This window comes from Cololabis saira, chromosome 2, assembly GCF_033807715.1.
Source record: "Cololabis saira isolate AMF1-May2022 chromosome 2, fColSai1.1, whole genome shotgun sequence".
NCBI lineage: Eukaryota > Metazoa > Chordata > Actinopteri > Beloniformes > Belonidae > Cololabis > Cololabis saira.
This window is the reverse complement of record NC_084588.1, coordinates 52685137-52704109: the sequence shown is the minus strand read 5'-3', so window position 1 is coordinate 52704109 and position 18973 is coordinate 52685137. Positions and strand designations below refer to the sequence as shown.

The 18973-nt window shown below is 38.4% G+C and overlaps 1 protein-coding gene across 2 annotated transcripts in view; it reads right to left on the bottom strand.

The window, feature by feature from the left end:
* sv2ba (synaptic vesicle glycoprotein 2Ba) overlaps positions 1-18973 on the bottom strand; it is a 53379-nt gene that overhangs the window by 10400 nt on the left and 24006 nt on the right. For both annotated transcript variants that reach the window (XM_061747118.1, XM_061747109.1), the window contains exons 3-7: positions 9808-9988; positions 7854-8005; positions 3737-3870; positions 2259-2348; positions 1461-1574 (exon numbers count right to left, since the gene is read on the bottom strand). In XM_061747118.1, the coding sequence (XP_061603102.1) occupies positions 1461-1574; positions 2259-2348; positions 3737-3870; positions 7854-8005; positions 9808-9988 (671 nt within the window). The remainder of the gene's footprint in view (positions 1-1460; positions 1575-2258; positions 2349-3736; positions 3871-7853; positions 8006-9807; positions 9989-18973) is intronic.

The following is an 18973-nucleotide window of genomic DNA, read 5'->3' as shown; positions in this document are numbered from 1 at the left end:
CAAATCATCCCCCCTGAAATAAAAACGGTCCAAATCATCCCCCCTGAAATAAAAACGGTCCAAATCATCCCCCCCTGAAATAAAAACAGTCCAAATCATCCCCCCTGTAAAACTGCCATCCCCCCTTTCCATCCCTTATGTCATTTCATCAATGAATGTGGTTTTACTGCGATTTATCCTCTCATTACAAGCAAAAAAATCTTGTTCCACTGGCAGATTTTTCTACTTATTTCAAGTGAAAATCTACTTGAAACAGGTGAAAAATGTTGTTTTCTCCAGTGATGAGTCTTGTTTTAAGTGTAATGAGATTTTTTTTACTAAAATGAGACATTTTAACTAGAAATAAGACAAATATTCTTGTTAAGATTTTGAGTTTTTGCAGTGATCCATTTTACTTATCCTGTGAAGGACAGAGTCATATTGATAAGTTCAGAAAAGTGTTTTTTATTGTTGTGTTTTGATGTATTTGATGTAAGCCCAGTGGATATTTAAAGCTTACAGAAGGCTGCATTTAACTGCTGCTATGTCATTCCTGCAGTATTTCTGCAGCTGTTTTGGTCACTGCTATTATTTGTAATATATTATATTATTTGTAATAGGGTTAGGGTTAGGGTTGGCACAAATTATCTGTCCCCATATGATAAAAATCCACCATCCCCCCTGATTCTTTTTTACAACTCGAGTACTGGGTACGGGCATAAGGTTTTCAAAAACCACCGCAAACAAATTGGGACGCCCCCTAGTGGCCGGTTTGCAGGAAATTCAAAATGAATCAATAAGCAATAAGGCGATAGAGGCAGCATTGTAGGTGTTAAGTGAGTTTAAACATGCACAGCTGATGTTTTTATGTGTGTTATTTTAATAAAATCCTATTCTTTTACTGTGACTTAGTTCTGAGGTTCTGTTCATCTTAAGCCTGAATGAAGAGATTATTGACACTACAGCGATAGTGACCTGTCCAATAAACAGAAAACTGCATTCCTTGGGGGTGAAAATATGGGTCTAAAGCCCTATATGATATTTTTATGTGACTTAATTCTAGAGATATGGAGTTTTTGGGGCAAAAAAGGACCTTGAAAATTAAATCTGACCTTCAACATGACCTTGAAATAGGAAATGTATCTTGAAATTATATTCCTAGCACCAAAAAAGTAGAGAGTGACAATCTACAACAATCTAGGACTAAGAGAAGCTGAGATATGAGCTTTGATCTTTTCGGCGGGAGCCATTTTGAATTTTCTGCAAACCGGCCACTAGGGGGCGTCACCATTTGTTTGCGGTGGTTTTTGAAAACCTTGTGTCCATACCTAACACCATGCCAAATATCAAAAACTTGTCACCAAGTGCACAATCTTTATGATTTTTGACACATTCCCTCCCAGCTAGAAGCAGTCGTGGTATTTTCACGCATTCAAACGTTTGTTTTCAGGATAAGAAGAGTACGTAGAGTGATGTCTGACCTGCTGCAGCATGGTCATCTTGCGGACGGTCCAGCGCTGGAAGGCCGTCCCGGTGTCACTCTGGATCTCTATGAACTCGTCCTCCTCCGTTTGTGGCGTCTTAATGTTGGTCACCTGCACGGAAAACAGGAAAACAGGTAGCAGTCACGTCTCTGCTTTAATCTGACTTTTAGTATTCAGGTCAGAGCTGCAGGATAGAGGATGGATGCATGGATGGATGGATGGATGGATGGATGGATGCATGGATGGATGGATGGATGGATGGATGATGGATGGATGCTGTACATGTTTTTGTACTTTTAAAAGGTACATTAATGTGTATAAAATGACAAGTGAAGTTTTCACAGCCCCGTCTCCCACAGAGACGTGAAAGCGTGAAAGGGCTTTTACTATTCGTGCTAAAGTGTAAGTGTAAAAACATCTGGAGTTTGGACTTCCTGCTCTATGATGCAGATTGCATGACAGTATTTGCAAGTTATTTTATTGTCTGGGTTTATTTCTAATTTAGACATTAGGATTGCCTCCATAAATGTGGTTCTTCCTCATCTGAGGCATCTCTATTCTCTTTCAGTGCCCTGCTTGTCATATCATACCATTAACACTGTTTAGAAAGTGCACAACTTTGAAATTTTTTGACATTTATGAATCCAATCCTTTCATATTTAATAACGAGGGTCCAACTGAATTCAACGGGTGTTGAATTAGTGATTATTATTGTTCTTTCTTATGTTATTGATTAATTTTTCTGCTGTTTTATTAATTTTTTGTGCTTATGTTTGAAATAAAAGACCGCCTTACGGTGAAAACTCTCTCCGGCTCCCCCTTGGCCTTCCAGTTGGTGTCGTGAACTTTCCGCAGGATCATCCACGCCTCGTCGTGCCGTGCGTTCTGAAAGAGAAGTTTGAAGTTTTATTAGGATCCCCATTAGCTGTAGCAAAACTGCAGCTATTCTTCCTGCGGTCCGACACAAAAATAATATACAATACAAGACAAAAATTAAAAGCAAAAGAGCACACAGATCCGTGAGGGCCTCGGAGCTTCACAGGGAAAGCTCTGCTGGCTCTCGGGTGGCTCTCGGCATGCCTGGCTGAAATTACACGGCACGCTTGACTATTTTTAAGAGCCACTCTTTCTCATTACGGGTTTGAGTGCGACCACGGGAGCGTTCCCGCTCGCCGCCGTGCCAGACGTTCCCATTAGGCCGTTCCCCTGATCAGCAGGGGTCATGTGTGGCGAGCTGGAGGAGGAAAGCAGCAGTAGCACACAAACACAATATCACACGTGGTCACGGGCCTGACAATGTCCTGGGTGGGAAACACGGGCGGATGGCACTCAGGTGATGCCTTAGCAGCTTCCCGCTAGCTTTCACAGCCGTGGGATGTTGCTGTGGCTGCAATGATTCATCCGTCTTAACCATCACATCTTTATGTCTCATACTCTCAGTTGACATTAAGTGTACGCATGACCCATGCGTACACTTAATGCAAACATGCGTTTGTATCTTCTAGACTGGATTACTGTAATGTGTTGTTAGCAGGATGTCCAAGTAATTTGCTGAATAGGCTCCAGCTGATCCAGAATGCAGCAGCACGAGTACTGACAGGAATTAGCAGGAGAGACCACGTCTCTCCAGTGTTAGCGTGGCTCCATTGGCTACCTGTAAAATTCAGAATCCAATTTAATATTTTATTACTTGCGTATAAAGCCCAAAACGGCTTAGCTCCGCAGTATTTACAAGACCTGATAGTGCCTTATGTTCCTGGCAGAGCTCTCCGTTCTCGGAGTGCAGGTTTACTCGTAGTTCCTAGAGTATCTAAATGTAGATTTGGAGGGCGGGCGTTCTGCTATCAGGCACCATTACTATGGAACCAACTTCCAATCTGGGTTAAGGAGGCTGACACCACCTCCACCTTTAAAACTAAACTTAAAACCTTTCTGTTTAGTAAAGCCTATAGTTAGTGTTTAGTAAACCTCTAGCTGGTGTTGGTAAATCTCTAGGTAGTGTAAACTCTAGTGTGTTAGAGTCGCTCCTGTAGTTTCTTGTGCTGGCCCCCCTTTTCTTCTCTTTTTTCTCTTTTGTACATGGTGCAGCATCTTCTGCCGGTGGCGAAGAGCATCTCTGAATGCAAAACACCGGATCCTGCAGTGTGGGAGTGAGGGGGGCAGGGTAACGGCCCTTTTTGGGCGGGGGAGAGGTTGTCTAATTGTTGTCTTGAATTGAATTGAATTGACCCGTGGTTCTTAAAGTATCGGAGGTTTGGGACTGGTTGTCTGACCTCCAGCAGGAAGCGAGGACTCTCCGGCATGAAGATGACTCCGATGAGAGCGCCCAGCGCGGGAAACAGACACACCAGGATAAACAGCCTCCAGCTGTGAACCTGGAACTGTGTCCCGATGGCGAAGCCCCAACCTGCAGAAACACACGCGCAGAGTGAGTTTATTTTTACAAAAATGGTATTTAAACGTGCAACTCAGCAATAATAAGCTCAACGTAGGACAGAACATGTAACAGCTACGTTGGTCTACAGGGAAGAAAGCTGGAATTACAGGCATCTTAAGTAAAATGCCACATTTTTTAATGAACTTTAAAGTATTTGGACAAAGTTATGTAAATGTAGCCAGGATGTTTGGATGAAAATAACGTTTGGAGTCTGTGGACGTCACTGGAGATTCTTCTCCGGACATTCGTCTTCAGTTGCTGCTCAGTTTTGTCGTCATTATTTGAAAAGCTGTTGGATTCAAATTAGGCGACTGACATGGCTGTCGAAGAACATCCCGTTTCTTTGGCTTCAAAACTCTGAAACTGTTGGAATTATTTCATTTTTTTATTCTTTATTTCATTAAAAAAAATAAAACAATTCAATACAATTACAAATGTTCTTAAATTGTGAATGAAAAGAGAGCAGAAAGAAGAAGAATCTTATCTGATCTGCCCCCTTTTCCAAGAAATAACAACAAAAAAACAACAACTAAGTGAATAAAAAAATAAAAAAATACATAAAATTACCGCCGTCTATGGGTATGTCAATCAAACCTAAACTAACATATTTCATTATATTTACTTAACATACAGGCTTTAATTGTTCTTTTGAATGTAATGTTTGATTTGGATTCTTTGTTTTCTTTATTCAGATTGTTCCATAAACTGATTCCTTTCACAGAAACACAACGTTCCATCAATTTTGTCCTGAATCTTGTTTTTTTTTTTAAATCTCTGTTCCTTTTAAGTTATACTTGCTTTCTCTTTTTTCAAATCTTTTCTGAATGTTGATTGGTAAAGTTTTTTTATGAGCTTTAAACATAGTCTGCAGAATACTATAATCTACTAGTTCATGAAATTTCAACAATTTTAACTGAATGAATAATGGATTTGTTACAGGCATTTTAAGCCAAATGTCACCATTTTCATGAACTTTAAAGTATTTGGACAAAGTAACGTAGATGCAGCCAGGATGTTTGGATGAAAATGATGTGCAGCCGATGACTGAAGTCTGGAGTCTGAGGACGTCACCACAGATGCTTTTCCAGACATTCATATTCCTGCCCTCAGTTTTGTCGTCATTATTTGAAAAGCGTGCTTTTAGGCGACTGACCCGGCTGTTGAAGAACATCCTTATCTTTGGCATCAAAACTGTTGTTCTCAGTGTGTTTTGTGTTGTCACCCATCGCCACCGTCAGATGCTGCTACGTCAGTTTTGTAAGATCTGTCTGGATGTGAATGCAGATTATATCCCCGTACATCAGCCTGCTTCTGTCAGCTGTCACATCATCAATAAACACCAGAGAGCGCTCTCGTCCAGCCCGGACATTTAACTCATTTTCAGCCACGAGTCCTTGAAAAGGGAGGTATTTTGATTAAAATGGCTATAAAATGTCACATTTTTTAAATGGCACAGTCAGATCCGTTGTGGTGGTGAAGGTCCTTCATTCATGGTCTACATGTGTAACTAACAGGATCAGGAAGGACTGAGACGGGGGCGGATATAAATCTGCTGGAATCCACATTCATCTGATCCGTGTTTCCCACAAGCCTTCGCTCTTCCGTGTAACTCCCACTCTCCACGGTTATCCCACTCTTCTTTTTTTTTTAATACAGGTGCACAAAACAAAAACAGAAATACAGGTACAGGACAAGAGGGGACGCTAGAAAACGAACTAAACAAACAGACAAATCAATGTTTTTGACCGCGTGTATGAGTATGATGATTTTTCTAGAATTATGGTTATTTTACCGTGACCGAGACCCGCCATTGCGGAAAATTAAAGAAACGGTGCAAATAAAATAAACGCTTTGCAAATATAAAGAAACGCTGCAAATATAAAGAAACGCCGCTGCAAATTTTTAAAAAAACGACGCAAATAAAAAAGCCACAACGGAAGTGAATTACCAGGGACTCTTTTTGCTGATGCACCGGTGTTTTTTACGTGAGAGGAGAAGAAGAAGACGAAGAGGACGTAAGTGAAAAGGAAGAAATAAGACGAGCGAGGAATAAGAAGAACAACGAACGAGAAAATAAGTGAAAAGGTTAGTGTTCAACGTCACTACGTGTAATTTTTAATGTGCAACACCGGTGCATCGGCAAAAATAGTCCCCGGTAATTCACTTCCGTTGTGGCTTTTTTATTTGCATCGTTTTTTTATTTTATTTGCAGCGTTTCTTTTATTTGCAGCTGCGTTTGTTTCTGTTTGCAGCGTTTCTTTTATTTGCAAAGAGTTTATTTTATTTGCAGCGTTACTTTTATTTTCAGCAATGGCGGGTCTCGGCCACCGTATTATTTTAGGAGAGAGACAGCAGCCAAAAAAAAGTAAATAAATAAAATTAGTTAATTCATTAATAACTAGTAAACAAAGTAAAAGAAGGCGGCAATCAATCAATTAAATAAGTAATGTAAAGTATAATAATATCTATTGTCATCAATGTCACAATCCTCTTTGAACATACAAAGCAGTAATAATGGTGATAATAATAATAATAATAATGGTGATCTATAAAAAAAATTCACATATTCATTCAGAAAAGAGAAGGAAAATAAATATGTAAGTAACAATAATTATGATAATATGTTTGATTAATAATCAATTAATAATATAATAATAACTAATGACAGAAGTGATAACAGTAATATTCTAACAATTATAATAATCACAATTACAGTTGTCATAGCAATAATATCTCACTCTTTTCTAAGCGGCCGTGACACGTGTTTGATTCTACACGACACGCCGAGTCCTAAAGCAACACAATCACTTTATCTCTTCTTTTTACCCAATTAAGAGCTGGAACATTTGGGTCTGTTTTGGTCTCTTTTCAAATCAGTGGTATTTGCTTGTTTTAATTTGACTAACTTATCAATTAATTGCTGTTTAGACGTCTCCATGGTTACGTTGGCGAGCACAGAGAAGAACTATTCGTTTAATTCAGTCATTTTCAGAGGTGTCTTCAGTATTCACATTCATTACTCAGGTAGAAGTATAGATACTAGAGTTTAAAAATACTCCTGTAGAAGTTGAAGTATCAACTCAAGTTTTTTACTCAAGTAAAAGTATAAAAGTACTGGTTTCAAAACTACTTAAAGTATAAAAGTAAAAGTAATGTAAGGGGGAAAAAAGCCATTGAAAATGAATGTATCTTAGTATAATGCAAATATATTAAAGAAGCATATATGTGTACTATTGAGCATTAACATGTGTTAATATAAATATATTAAAGAAGCATATATGTGTACTATTGAGCATTAACATGTGTTAATATAAATATATTAAAGAAGCATATATGTGTACTATTGAGCATTAACATGTGTTAGTATAAATATATTAAAGAAGCATATATGTGTACTATTGAGCATTAACATGTGTTTCAGAGAGCAGCAGATATGATGACTAGTTGCCTATAAGTATTGTAATGGTGCAAAAAGTCAAACTTCATGTTCATGTTATCATTTATCCTAACCTTTATTGGAATGTACATCCAAGTTTAGTTGCAGGAATCTGAGGGAACGGATGTAAGAACAAAACTGGACAAGAACATCTGAAACAACCACAACCAAATTCACTCTATCCGGATGGAGCAATTTAACTGGATAGTTTTTATTAAAGGCCCAAATGAAATAGAGTACCGAGGATGTTTTTAAAATGTAAGGAGTAAAAAGTACAGATAATTGTGTGAAAATGTAAGGAGTAAAAGTAAAAAGTCGTCTGAAAAATAATTACTCCAGTGAAGTATAGATAACCAAAATTTCTACTTAAGTAAGGTAACGAAGTATTTGTACTTTGTTACTTGACACCTCTGGGCATTTTATGCAAAAAATCCCCCAAAATGCCCCTGCTGTGAATTTGTGATGAATTTGAAAACGTTGGTACGTGTGCATGTGGTTGCGGCGTGTGTCCCGTTACCGTAGTGAGGGATGATGCCCCAGGCCGTGAAGGAGGCGTACAGGCCTCCCAGCATCCAGAACATGCACAGCCAGCTCAGGTGCTCCCCGCGTTTGTCCATCTGCAGGAACTCGGTGAAGTAGGTGTACACGATGGGGATGGATCCGCCGATTCTGCAGCGGGAAACACGTGTGACTCCTCCACACATCCGTGCAGCTTCCTACATGCTCTCATTCACAGATTTACACATCTTTGGATCCATGAATGATAATGATAATGTATACTATTCCTCGTACGCGGACTGTTTTTGGGGAAAGTGCCTTCAAAGCATTTGCACCCTCGTCCTGGTATAAATTACAGAGTCATCTTAAATTGGATCATCTCCCAAGTTTGGTAGATTTTAAAGCTAGGATCAAGGTCTATCTGACTACTGAATGCACATGTTCTTTTATCGAACATTGAGTGATTATACTGTAGTGATATGATTGCCAAACTGTTTTAGCTGTTTTTTATGTCTGTTTTGTTGATGTTGTTCAATGTTGTTCAATGTGTAACCTTGCAAAAGAGATTTTAATCTCAATGGGATTATTCCTGGTTAAATAAAGGTTAAATATTAAAAAAAAAAATGAATCTGGATTCTGAAAAGCTCTTTCTCAGTCTCTGACCGACTGCACAGCTAGAGCTGGGGATCGATTCAAATGTCAAGAATCGATTCGATTCCGATTCTTAAGATTCAGAATCGATTATCACCATTTGATCCGATTTGATATTGATTTGGGTTAGTGTTGCCTGGATTATATGACTGTAAAATAACTATTGAAATAATAATTTCACAATAATTATTGTGAAATAACTAAGAAATAAATAACTCAAATAGGCATTTCAATATCCATTTAAAGTGCAAAAAAAGAAAGAAATTGCAACAGTTCAAGCAGTAAACTAGTTATTTTAGCTTGTCTGGTTTATTCTGTCACCAGACACAGCTGGACATGAAGCACCGGCATTTTTCAGGTATTTCATGACAAACCGTGTCCGATAACAGAGAAACCAAACAAGCTCTAGTAAATATAGATAATATGAACTTCATTGAACTAATATAACATTTAGAAATTTAAGCTGAAATGTCCAGCATTTTCTCTAAAGAAAAGTTCATTTAGTTCAGGAGTTTTCAAAACTACTGGGATTAAAGTTCAGGGAAAAATGTAATGATGGGAGAAAAAAAAAATCGATCTTTAGACATACAAATCGATTTTTAGGAATTAATATGAGAATCGATTTAGAATCAGAAAATCGATTTTTTTCAACACAGGCCTATGCACAGCAACCAAGGTCTTTCTTTTCTTTTCTTTTTACACAAACGTCTTAAATGTTAGGAAGTCGTCATCAAGATCCTGTATCTTTGAAAGCTGAAAATTCAGTGTACGTGAGTCAAGACATCAATTAAAATTGATGAATTGTTCAATTTGCTTTAATTTGTGCAATCTAGAAATTCTCAGATGACGTGAAAAACCAACAAAAGCTGGGGCATATTTAAGGTCAAGACTTTAAGACATCACCCGTCTGGGTTCAGCTCGTCTGCTTTCCAGCTGATTGCAAATGCCAGAGAAATTAGCCTTGAAAAATTAAGTTATACTCAACTATAAATGTGCTCTTTGTGGACGTGAGAAAAGAACTTGTTTTGATCGAAGTTCCAGTTATTCAAATGCCAGACATCTTATTTCCAAAGAAAGAAATGTTTCCACTGACTGGATTATTAGTTGGAAAGGTCAGTCGTTATGAATGTGCAGCGTTTGTTGAGTCTCTGCAGATGTAAATGTGCAGCGTTTGTTGAGATTCTGCAGATGTAAATGTGCAGCGTTTGTTGAGTCTCTGCAGATGTAAATGTGCAGCGTTTGTTGAGTCTCTGCAGATGTAAATGTGCAGCGTTTGTTGAGTCTCTGCAGATGTAAATGTGCCGTTGGGACGGGCGTCTCACCCGAAGCCGGAGCAGAACCTGAAGAACAGGAAGAAGCCGTATCCTTGGGCGAAGCAGGACAGGAAGGAGAAGATCAGGTCGATGGTCAGGACGTAGATTAGACACTTCCTCCTCCCCATTTTATCACACAGACCTCCCCACACCAGCGCGCCCACCATCATGGCCACGTACACCAGCAGACCTGCAGGCAGAGAGACAAGGCACAAATGAATGAATGGTTTATGAATGAATGGTTTATTTCGGACATTGAGACATTTACATGTTCATTTCACAATTAAAATAAAAGGTAAATAAAAATGTCCGAAAAAGGAGTAGGCTGAAGCCGAGGGCTTATTCTAGCCTATTATTATATTATATCCTGTGCAGTGTGTATCATTCACACAATATGGCATCCGGTGGATGATAATACACAAATAAGAAAAGAAATATATAAAAAGGAAACAAAGAGAAACTGCCATTGCATTATGTTAAGATAGTAATACCAATAATGCAAAAAGGGGTATATAGTGGTGCTATTTTCATGTTAATCTATAATAGGCTTGTAGCACCCTATAATGTAATAATTTCCTATAATGTAATAATTTCCTATAATGTAATAATTTCCTGAAAATGTAATAAAATTTGCACTTAACTCAATTGAAAATGTAATAAAATCCAATAATGTAATAACTTGACCAATAATGTAATAAAATATCCTGACTGATATTGTAATAACATTTTTACCGATAATGTAATACCTTATTACGTTATTGGGAATTTATTACATTTTCAGGTGGGTCTTTTTTTTTCTCCAAAACTGATAATGTAATACTTGACAAATAATGTAATATATATGTTCATTTTCAGTCCAGAGTTCTACATTTTGTGTTTTAAGTATCTAAGAATGTTATATACGCTGGATTTGAAACACCAGAATGAATATTGGGTTAAATTGCAGACTTTGAGTAGCATGTAATAAATTCCCAATAACGTAATAAGGTATTACATTATTGGTAAAAATGTTATTACAATATCTGTCAGGATATTTTATTACATTATTGGTGAAGTTATTACATTATTGGGTTTTATTACATTTTCGATTGAGTTAAGTGCAAATTTTATTACATTTTCAGGCGTTATTACATTTTCAGGAAATTATTACATTATAGGAAATTATTACATTATAGGAAATTATTACATTATAGGAAATTATTACATTATAGGGTGAAATTATTACATTATAGGAAATTATTACATTATAGGGTGAAATTATTACATTATAGGAAATTATTACATTATAGGAGCTACAAGGCTATACCAACATAATTAACAGATTTCTTTATAATTGTTTATCGTTTTATATTGAAACATTTTTTTGAAAACATAAATTGAGGTACACATTCTTAAATCCTTATCACAGCAATTCCACAATTTGAAACCTTTCACGGAAACACAGTTTTCTTTACTTTTGGTTCTTCCCCATGCCGTTTTAAACACACCTGTGCTCCTTAGTTCAGATTTACTCTGGTGAATTTGGAACAGTCTCTGAGAACATCTATGATGTGCTTTGTATATAATGAATAAGGTTTGAAGGTTAACTAGATCCCAGAATGTTCATGTATTTAAATTAATAAATAAAGCATTGGTTGGCACCAGGTACTCTGCTCCCATAATTATACGTACTATTCTTTTTTGTAGTAAAAATATGGGCATGAGATGGTTTTATAGGTGTTTCCCCACAACTTCCACACAACATGTCATGTATGGGACTATAAGGGAACAATATAGCAGGTAATGTGATTTTTTATTTAAAAGTTCTTTGGATCTATAAACTATTGCGATTGTTTTGGACATTTTCTTTTTGACATGATTAATGTGGGATTTCAAATGCAGGTCAATCAAAAGTGATGTTATTTTCAAATGGCAAACGGTTACCATTGGACATTCCTAAAGTATTAACTGCTAATGGATTTGAACTTGAAATGGTCACAACATATAAGTACTTAGGAACTGTCATTGATGAGAACTTGTCTTTTAAACCACACATAGAAAAACTTTATCCAAACTTAAGATGAAATTGGGTTTCCTCTTTAGAAAAGTCTTGTTTTTCCTTGCAAGTTAGGAAATATTTGATATCAACCACTTCCGTTCCTTTACTGGATTATGGAGACTTGTTGTTTATGAACAAACCTGTCACTTATTTGAAAAAGCTGGACACTGAATATCATTTATATCATTGTGCCTTACGTTTTATTACAGGATGTGGCAATAATCTTGTTCACCACTGCACTTTGTATGCAACTCCAAACTGTCCATCTTTATCTGCCCGCAGACTTTCTCCATGGTTAGTTTTTATATATAAATCTCTTCTTGGGCTGGTTCCTACTGATCTATTTTCATACATGTATAGACGCTAATCCTTACAACCTACGCTCACAGGAAGTTCTTCATGTTGGTTCCTCCAGCCAACACTGAACTTGGGGAAAAAGCCTTCAGATCTGCTGCTCCTGGTCCTGGAACGACCTTCAGAATGACCTTCAGAATGACCTTCAGAATGACCTTCAGAATGACCTTCAGAATGACCTTCAGAACGACCTGAACTTGAACTCATCACTCTGGGGCAGAGGTGTCTTCAGTATTCACATTTTTTTAGTTTTTTACTCAAGTAAAAGTATAAAAGTACTGGTTTCAAAACTACTTAAAGTATAAAAGTAAAAGTAATGTAAGGGGGAAAAAGCCATTGAAAATGAATGTATCTTAGTATAATGTAAATATATTAAAGAAGCATATATGTGTACTATTGAGCATTAACATGTGTTAATATAAATATATTAAAGAAGCACATATGTGTACTATTGAGCATTAACATGTGTTAATATAAATATATTAAAGAAGCATATATGTGTACTATTGAGCATTAACATGTGTTTCAGAGAGCAGCAGATATGATGACTAGTTGCCTATAAGTATTGTAATGGTGCAAAAAGTCAAACTTCATGTTCATGTTATCATTTATCCTAACCTTTATTGGAATGTACATCCAAGTTTAGTTGCAGGAATCTGAGGGAACGGATGTAAGAACAAAACTGGACAAGAACATCTGAAACAACCACAACCAAATTCACTCTATCCGGATGGAGCAATTTAACTGGATAGTTTTTATTAAAGGCCCAAATGAAATAGAGTAACGAGGCTGTTTTTAAAATGTAAGGAGTAAAAAGTACAGATAATTGCATGAAAATGTAAGGAGTAAAAGTAAAAAGTCGTCTGAAAAATAATTACTCCAGTAAAGTATAGATAACCAAAATTTATACTTAAGTAAGGTAAGGAAGTATTTGTACTTCGTTACTTGACACCTCTGCTCTGGGGGAATTTACTTCCATTTTAAAGGATCGAGAAACTAGTTCTCTTGGCCAATGTGATTGTTTTTAATCGAATAGTACTGAAAAGTTCCTGAATTTATGTTGTATGTTATTTGTGTCCCTGATTATAGTGTGTGATGCTGTTTGTTGCTGTTTTGTTCGCTGTTGTAACTGTTTCTGCTGCCGTCTTGTTCAGGTCACTCCTGGAAAAGAGATTTTGATCTCAATGAGTCTTTACCTGGTTAAATAAAGAAAACTAACACACATCTGAATATCTGCAGATAACAAGTACTGGAGTGGAGGGAGGATGAGGGGGGACGGCATCCCCCCCTGAAATAAAAACGGTCCAAATCATCCCCCCCTGAAATAAAAACGGTCCAAATCACCCCCCCTGAAATAAAAACGGTCCAAATCATCCCCCCTGAAATAAAAACATCAAAATCATCCCCCCCTGAAATAAAAACGGTCCAAATCATCCCCCCCTGAAATAAAAACGGTCCAAATCATCCCCCCCTGAAATAAAAACGGTCCAAATCATCCCCCCTGAAATAAAAACGGTCCAAATCATCCCCCCCTGAAATAAAAACGGTCCAAATCATCCCCCCTGTAAAACTGCCATCCCTCCTTTCCATCCCTTATGTCATTTCATCAATGAATGTGGTTTTACTGCTATTTCAACATTTGAGTCATCACCAGAAAAATAACTTATTTAACAATTTTCACCTGTTTCAAGTCAATTTTCACTTGAAATAAGTAGAAAAATCTGCCAGTGGAACAAGATTTATCTTCTCATTACAAGCAAAAAAATCTTGTTCCACTGGCAGATTTTTCTACTTATTTCAAGTGAAAATCTACTTGAAACAGGTGAAAATTGTTGTTTTTTCCAGTGATGAGTCTTGTTTTAAGTGTAATGAGATTTTTTTACTAAAATGAGACATTTTAACTAGAAATAAGACAAATATTCTTGTTAAGATTTAGAGTTTTTGCAGTGATCCATGTTACTTATCCTGTGAAGGACAGAGTCATATTGATAAGTTCAGAAAACTGTTTTTTATTGTTGTGTTTTGATGTATTTGATGTAAGCCCAGTGGATATTTAAAGCTTACAGAAGGCTGCATTTAACTGCTGCTATGTCATTCCTGCAGTATTTCTGCAGCTGTTTTGGTCACTGCTATTATTTGTAATATATTATATTATTTGTAATCAGCACAAATTATCTGTACCCATATGAAAAAATCCACCATCCCCCCTGATTCTTTTTTACAACTCGAGTACTGTTGATAACCATCCAGCACTGAGAGCAGCACGAAGGTCCTCTCAGTCTCCACCAGGGGGCGCCCTTCACCCTCAGATCAGCACCAGAGCAGCTCAATCCCCACAATCCCCACCTTCTCCTCAGCATTTCAGTGTGATGCCTCCTTTCATGAGTGCTCTGATCAACACCGGATATTTCAGGAAATGAGTCACGACGTGCCGCAAAAATGCAGGGAGCCTGTCAGCAGCGTTTCCAGAAAAGCTACCAGCAGAAATAAAGAAATAAAGGTCACAGTGATTTGCAGCAGGCCTCCAGTAAAGCTGCCCTCGCCTTCGCTCGTAGGAGACGCCGGCACACGTGTTGCCTCCGCTGTCTTTGTGCTCTCTTGGCTTTCTGCAGCAGCTCATTGTTGCCTTGAAAGCGAGATCCCCTGAGTCACGGCGGTCTAGACTCGGTGCCAGCGTTCAACAGGCGGCTGCTGCCGCGCCGTTCCAGCCAGATAGAGAGAACTCTCTCGGGGGAGTAATACCTTCATTATTTCTGGGTTACAGTCGTGCAGCTTCAACCTACACCGGGCCTTTTTCACTCTGCAGATTCCATACATCCGGCCCGCTGTGTGTTTTTACTACACATCCCTAATTACATGCAGACTAAGCGGCTTAGCAGCACGTGGAGCAGTAGTGTGCACCTTCCCCGTGGATTACCGAGCCGAGCCAACGCTGTGACGCTGTGATGCTGCAGATGCAAACCTTCATTCAACTACACACTCTTCCCTGCAGCAAGAAACCAAGAGTCAGAGTAATCATGCCCAGAGGGGTCAAGTAACCAAGTACAAATACTTCGTTACCTTACTTAAGTAGAAATTTTGGTTATCTATACTTCACTGGAGTAATTATTTTTCAGACGACTTTTTACTTTTACTCCTTACATTTTCACGCAATTACCTGTATGTTGGGTCCAAATCAACATTACATAAATTCATAACGAGAAAAGACACAGAGACTACCTTGGAATGGGTTTTTAGCGCACTCCTGCAGGAGGGGGAAGAGCAACAGGAGTGCAGGGCAACGTAGCCCTCATTGAGAACTCCTGAGCTTCCCCAAGATTCTCCTCCCAGAAGATGCTTTTATTAAGAAACTTTTACACAGGAAATGATCATATAAGGACAATGCATAGTAAACAGTAGACAGTAGACAATGGGTAATGGACAATGGGTGGAAGTGATAACGTATGATTGAGTCCTGACATTACAGTGGTCACCTGTCACCAGGACAGTCCAAAACCTGAGTAGATCAGGAAGTGGCTGATGTGGCTTCTGTTAGCCAAGCATGTGACAGTTTCACAATGACAAAACAAGTTCAACGGTTGATTTACCTGACACTGTACTTTTTACTCCTTACATTTTAAAAACAGCCTTGTTACTCTATTTCATTTCGGCCTTTAAATAAAAACTATCCAGTTAAATTGCTTCGTCCGGATAGCAGGGACGTAGCCAGAAATTTTGAATAGGGCGGGCCTGAAGAAAAGTGGGCGGGCCAACTTTTGCCAGAGGAAAAATCAATATAATATCCACTAATGCCTAGCAGAAACAACCTTAAGGTTAATGATTCTCTGACCTATTTAAGTGAAACAGCGCACCCTGCTGTCCTCAAGTGCACACTGACACAATGGACTGACTACTACAGTACATCATTATATTTCTATAGCGTAGCTATGCTTGTAATATTATTTAATACAAAATTGAGCATTGTGATTTGCAAACACATTTCCCCCATTAAAAAAAGACAACTGGTGTTTAATATTCCCCCTGGTACAGCTAATGTCAGCTGGGTGGTCCTTCATGCTGGCGACCGGGGGGAGGAACAGGACACGGCCATGTCCGCTGCCCGGCTGAGGAGACGCTGGTGCGGGGCGCGTGCTGCTAGTCTCTGGAGTGGGAGGTGTAGGAACGGCGGAGATGCTGCTAGAAGGTTGTGGCTCATTTTCGAGTCTAACCCTTTTAAAGCCAAATTTACTCAGTTTACTCTGAGCCATGAATGCTGACTAACTTAGCTAATTGCGTACGCTGTCTGAAAACAAAATTAAGCAGCAGCGAGCGCAGCACGCAGTGTTCGCCGGAAAATCATTGCTAAAGTTAGTTCCGTTGTAACAGTTGACAGAGAATAAAATGTTTTTATTTTTATTACATTTTTATATGTTTTTGTTTGCTTGGAATGTCAATGTTAAGCATATTTTTTAATGAGTGAATAAAAAATATCAATAATAAAAAAAAAATAGTGAGAAAAATCATGCAAGTTTTCTCAGGGCGGGCCGGGCCCTGGGCCAATCAAAAAAGTGGGCGGGCCTAGGCCCGTCCTGGCCCTAATATGCCCACGTCTCTGCCGGATAGAGTGAATTTGGTTGTGGTTGTTTCAGATGTTCTTGTCCAGTTTTGTTCTTACATCCGTTCCCTCAGATTCCTGCAACTAAACTTGGATGTACATTCCAATAAAGGTTAGGATAAATGATAACATGCCTCTGAAGTTTGACTTTTTGCACCATTACAATACTTATAGGCAACTAGTCATCATATCTCCTGCTCTCTGAAACACATGTTAATGCTCAATAGTACACATATATGCTTCTTTAATATATTTGCATTATACTAAGATGCATTCATTTTTAATGGCTTTTGTCCTTAATGACTTTTTCCCCCTTACATTACTTTTACTTTTATACTTTAAGGGCCTGATTTACTAAAGGTTTGCGTGTGTAAAAACTTGTGCAAACTTGACATCACCCGCAAACCAAAGTGCCAGCTGATCTACTAACAGCGTGCAAAGACGACTGCGCCTCTCAAATGCGCAAAATAGCACACGCTGTTCATTTAGTACTTTTGCCCTGATGAATAATCAATATGGGGCGTACCCGCCAGAAATCGCTAAATACTGGGAGGGGAAGATGCAAATTGGTCCATTTACCACGCGCAATGAGATTTACCAAGCCTGAAAGTTTTTGCGTGGATTGTGATTGCGTCTGTATTTAATACGTTCGAAAGGAAGGTGCTAATCTCCACATGCAAAAGGAGAAATATTTTATTTGAATGTTAAATCGAGTATTATTCAGCAAAAGGTTGCCACAGAAGGCACATTCATTTTTTTATTTGTGATAATAAATAAATCACGTGTTTTCATGGAGAAAAAAGTGTTTCTTATTGTGCGCCTATACTTGTTCTGCAGTTGTCATACCCCGGTGTTGTGCCGTATTCAGCACCCCTGCCGTGAAAAGCACCCCCTCGTCTGACAAAAATGATATTCTCATTCCGTGTCACGTTCTGTTTAGCGTCCAGTTTTGTGTTAATGATTCATGTTTAAATGCGCTCATGGATTCCACAATAGTCATACTTTCCCACAATCACAGTCACAGATAACGAAAATCGGGTAAATGGTTATTGATGTCATTAATTAATAGCCTGCTTACTGTGTTGTCTTCCATAATATTTGTAAATATATATAATATAAACTCCTAAGTATGTGTTTGTGTGAGTGTGTATATATAAATATATTGAAGTGTCAGTGTGTTGTTTTTTTTCTTGGTCTACTTATCATTGAATATACGAGGGGGTGCTTTTCACGGCAGGGGTGCTGAATACGGCACAACAATTTGCCTCTTCCACTAATATCTCTAACTCCAACTCGTCAAATTTCATTTTGCGCTTGCGACTATCCTGCTTTCCATCCAGACTCTCCATGGCGCAAAGTTTGCGCCGCAAACTGTAAGACGCGCAACACCTGATTTAAATACTGAGGTTTGCACCTGTTATCAATTGCGCACGCAATCTTAGTTGATCACCCGCAAACCACACAACAACAGCACGTGCAAACTTTTTCAGTGCACACGCAATCTAGTACTCTTTATTTAGGATCTTAGTAAATCGGGCCCTAAGTAGTTTTGAAACCAGTACTTTTATACTTTTACTTGAGTAAAAAACTTGAGTTGATACTTCAACTTGTACAGGAGTATTTTTAAACTCTAGTATCTATACTTCTACCTGAGTAATGAATGTGAATACTGAAGACACCTCTGATCCTGCCACCTAATCTTGGCCTAGTTGATGCTTGGTGACGTGCACGAGACTGTCATACGTGCACGGACCGGGTACCGTGATTAGAAACCCCGTCCTGCAGGTGGAAACATCCCAGCAGCAACAGTCTGGGAAATACTGTCCTTGAACTCAGTGAGAGTACCGAATACCTGGAGGAGTGGGGGTGTATCTCTTTTCCCCCGGCGTATTAAAACTGAAAGCAGAGTTAGTGCATTTATCACTTCTAAAAGATGAGATAATGTACCGACACAAAGCAGAAAAGAAATCCTCCGACTGGGAACTCGATAACGGGATCCCTCTCAATTACTTACTCTTCTTCGTTTCATTCGCCTTGTTTCCAGGAAACAAGCTCACTGCAGATGTCGCAAGCTGCACTTTTGTGTTTGCAGGAGGATAATAACATTGTTCCCCTGAATACTCAACGATGTGCACAAAGCTTCGGCTTTCTTCAACAGCAGAATAGAAGTTAGAGTCAGGAAAACATTT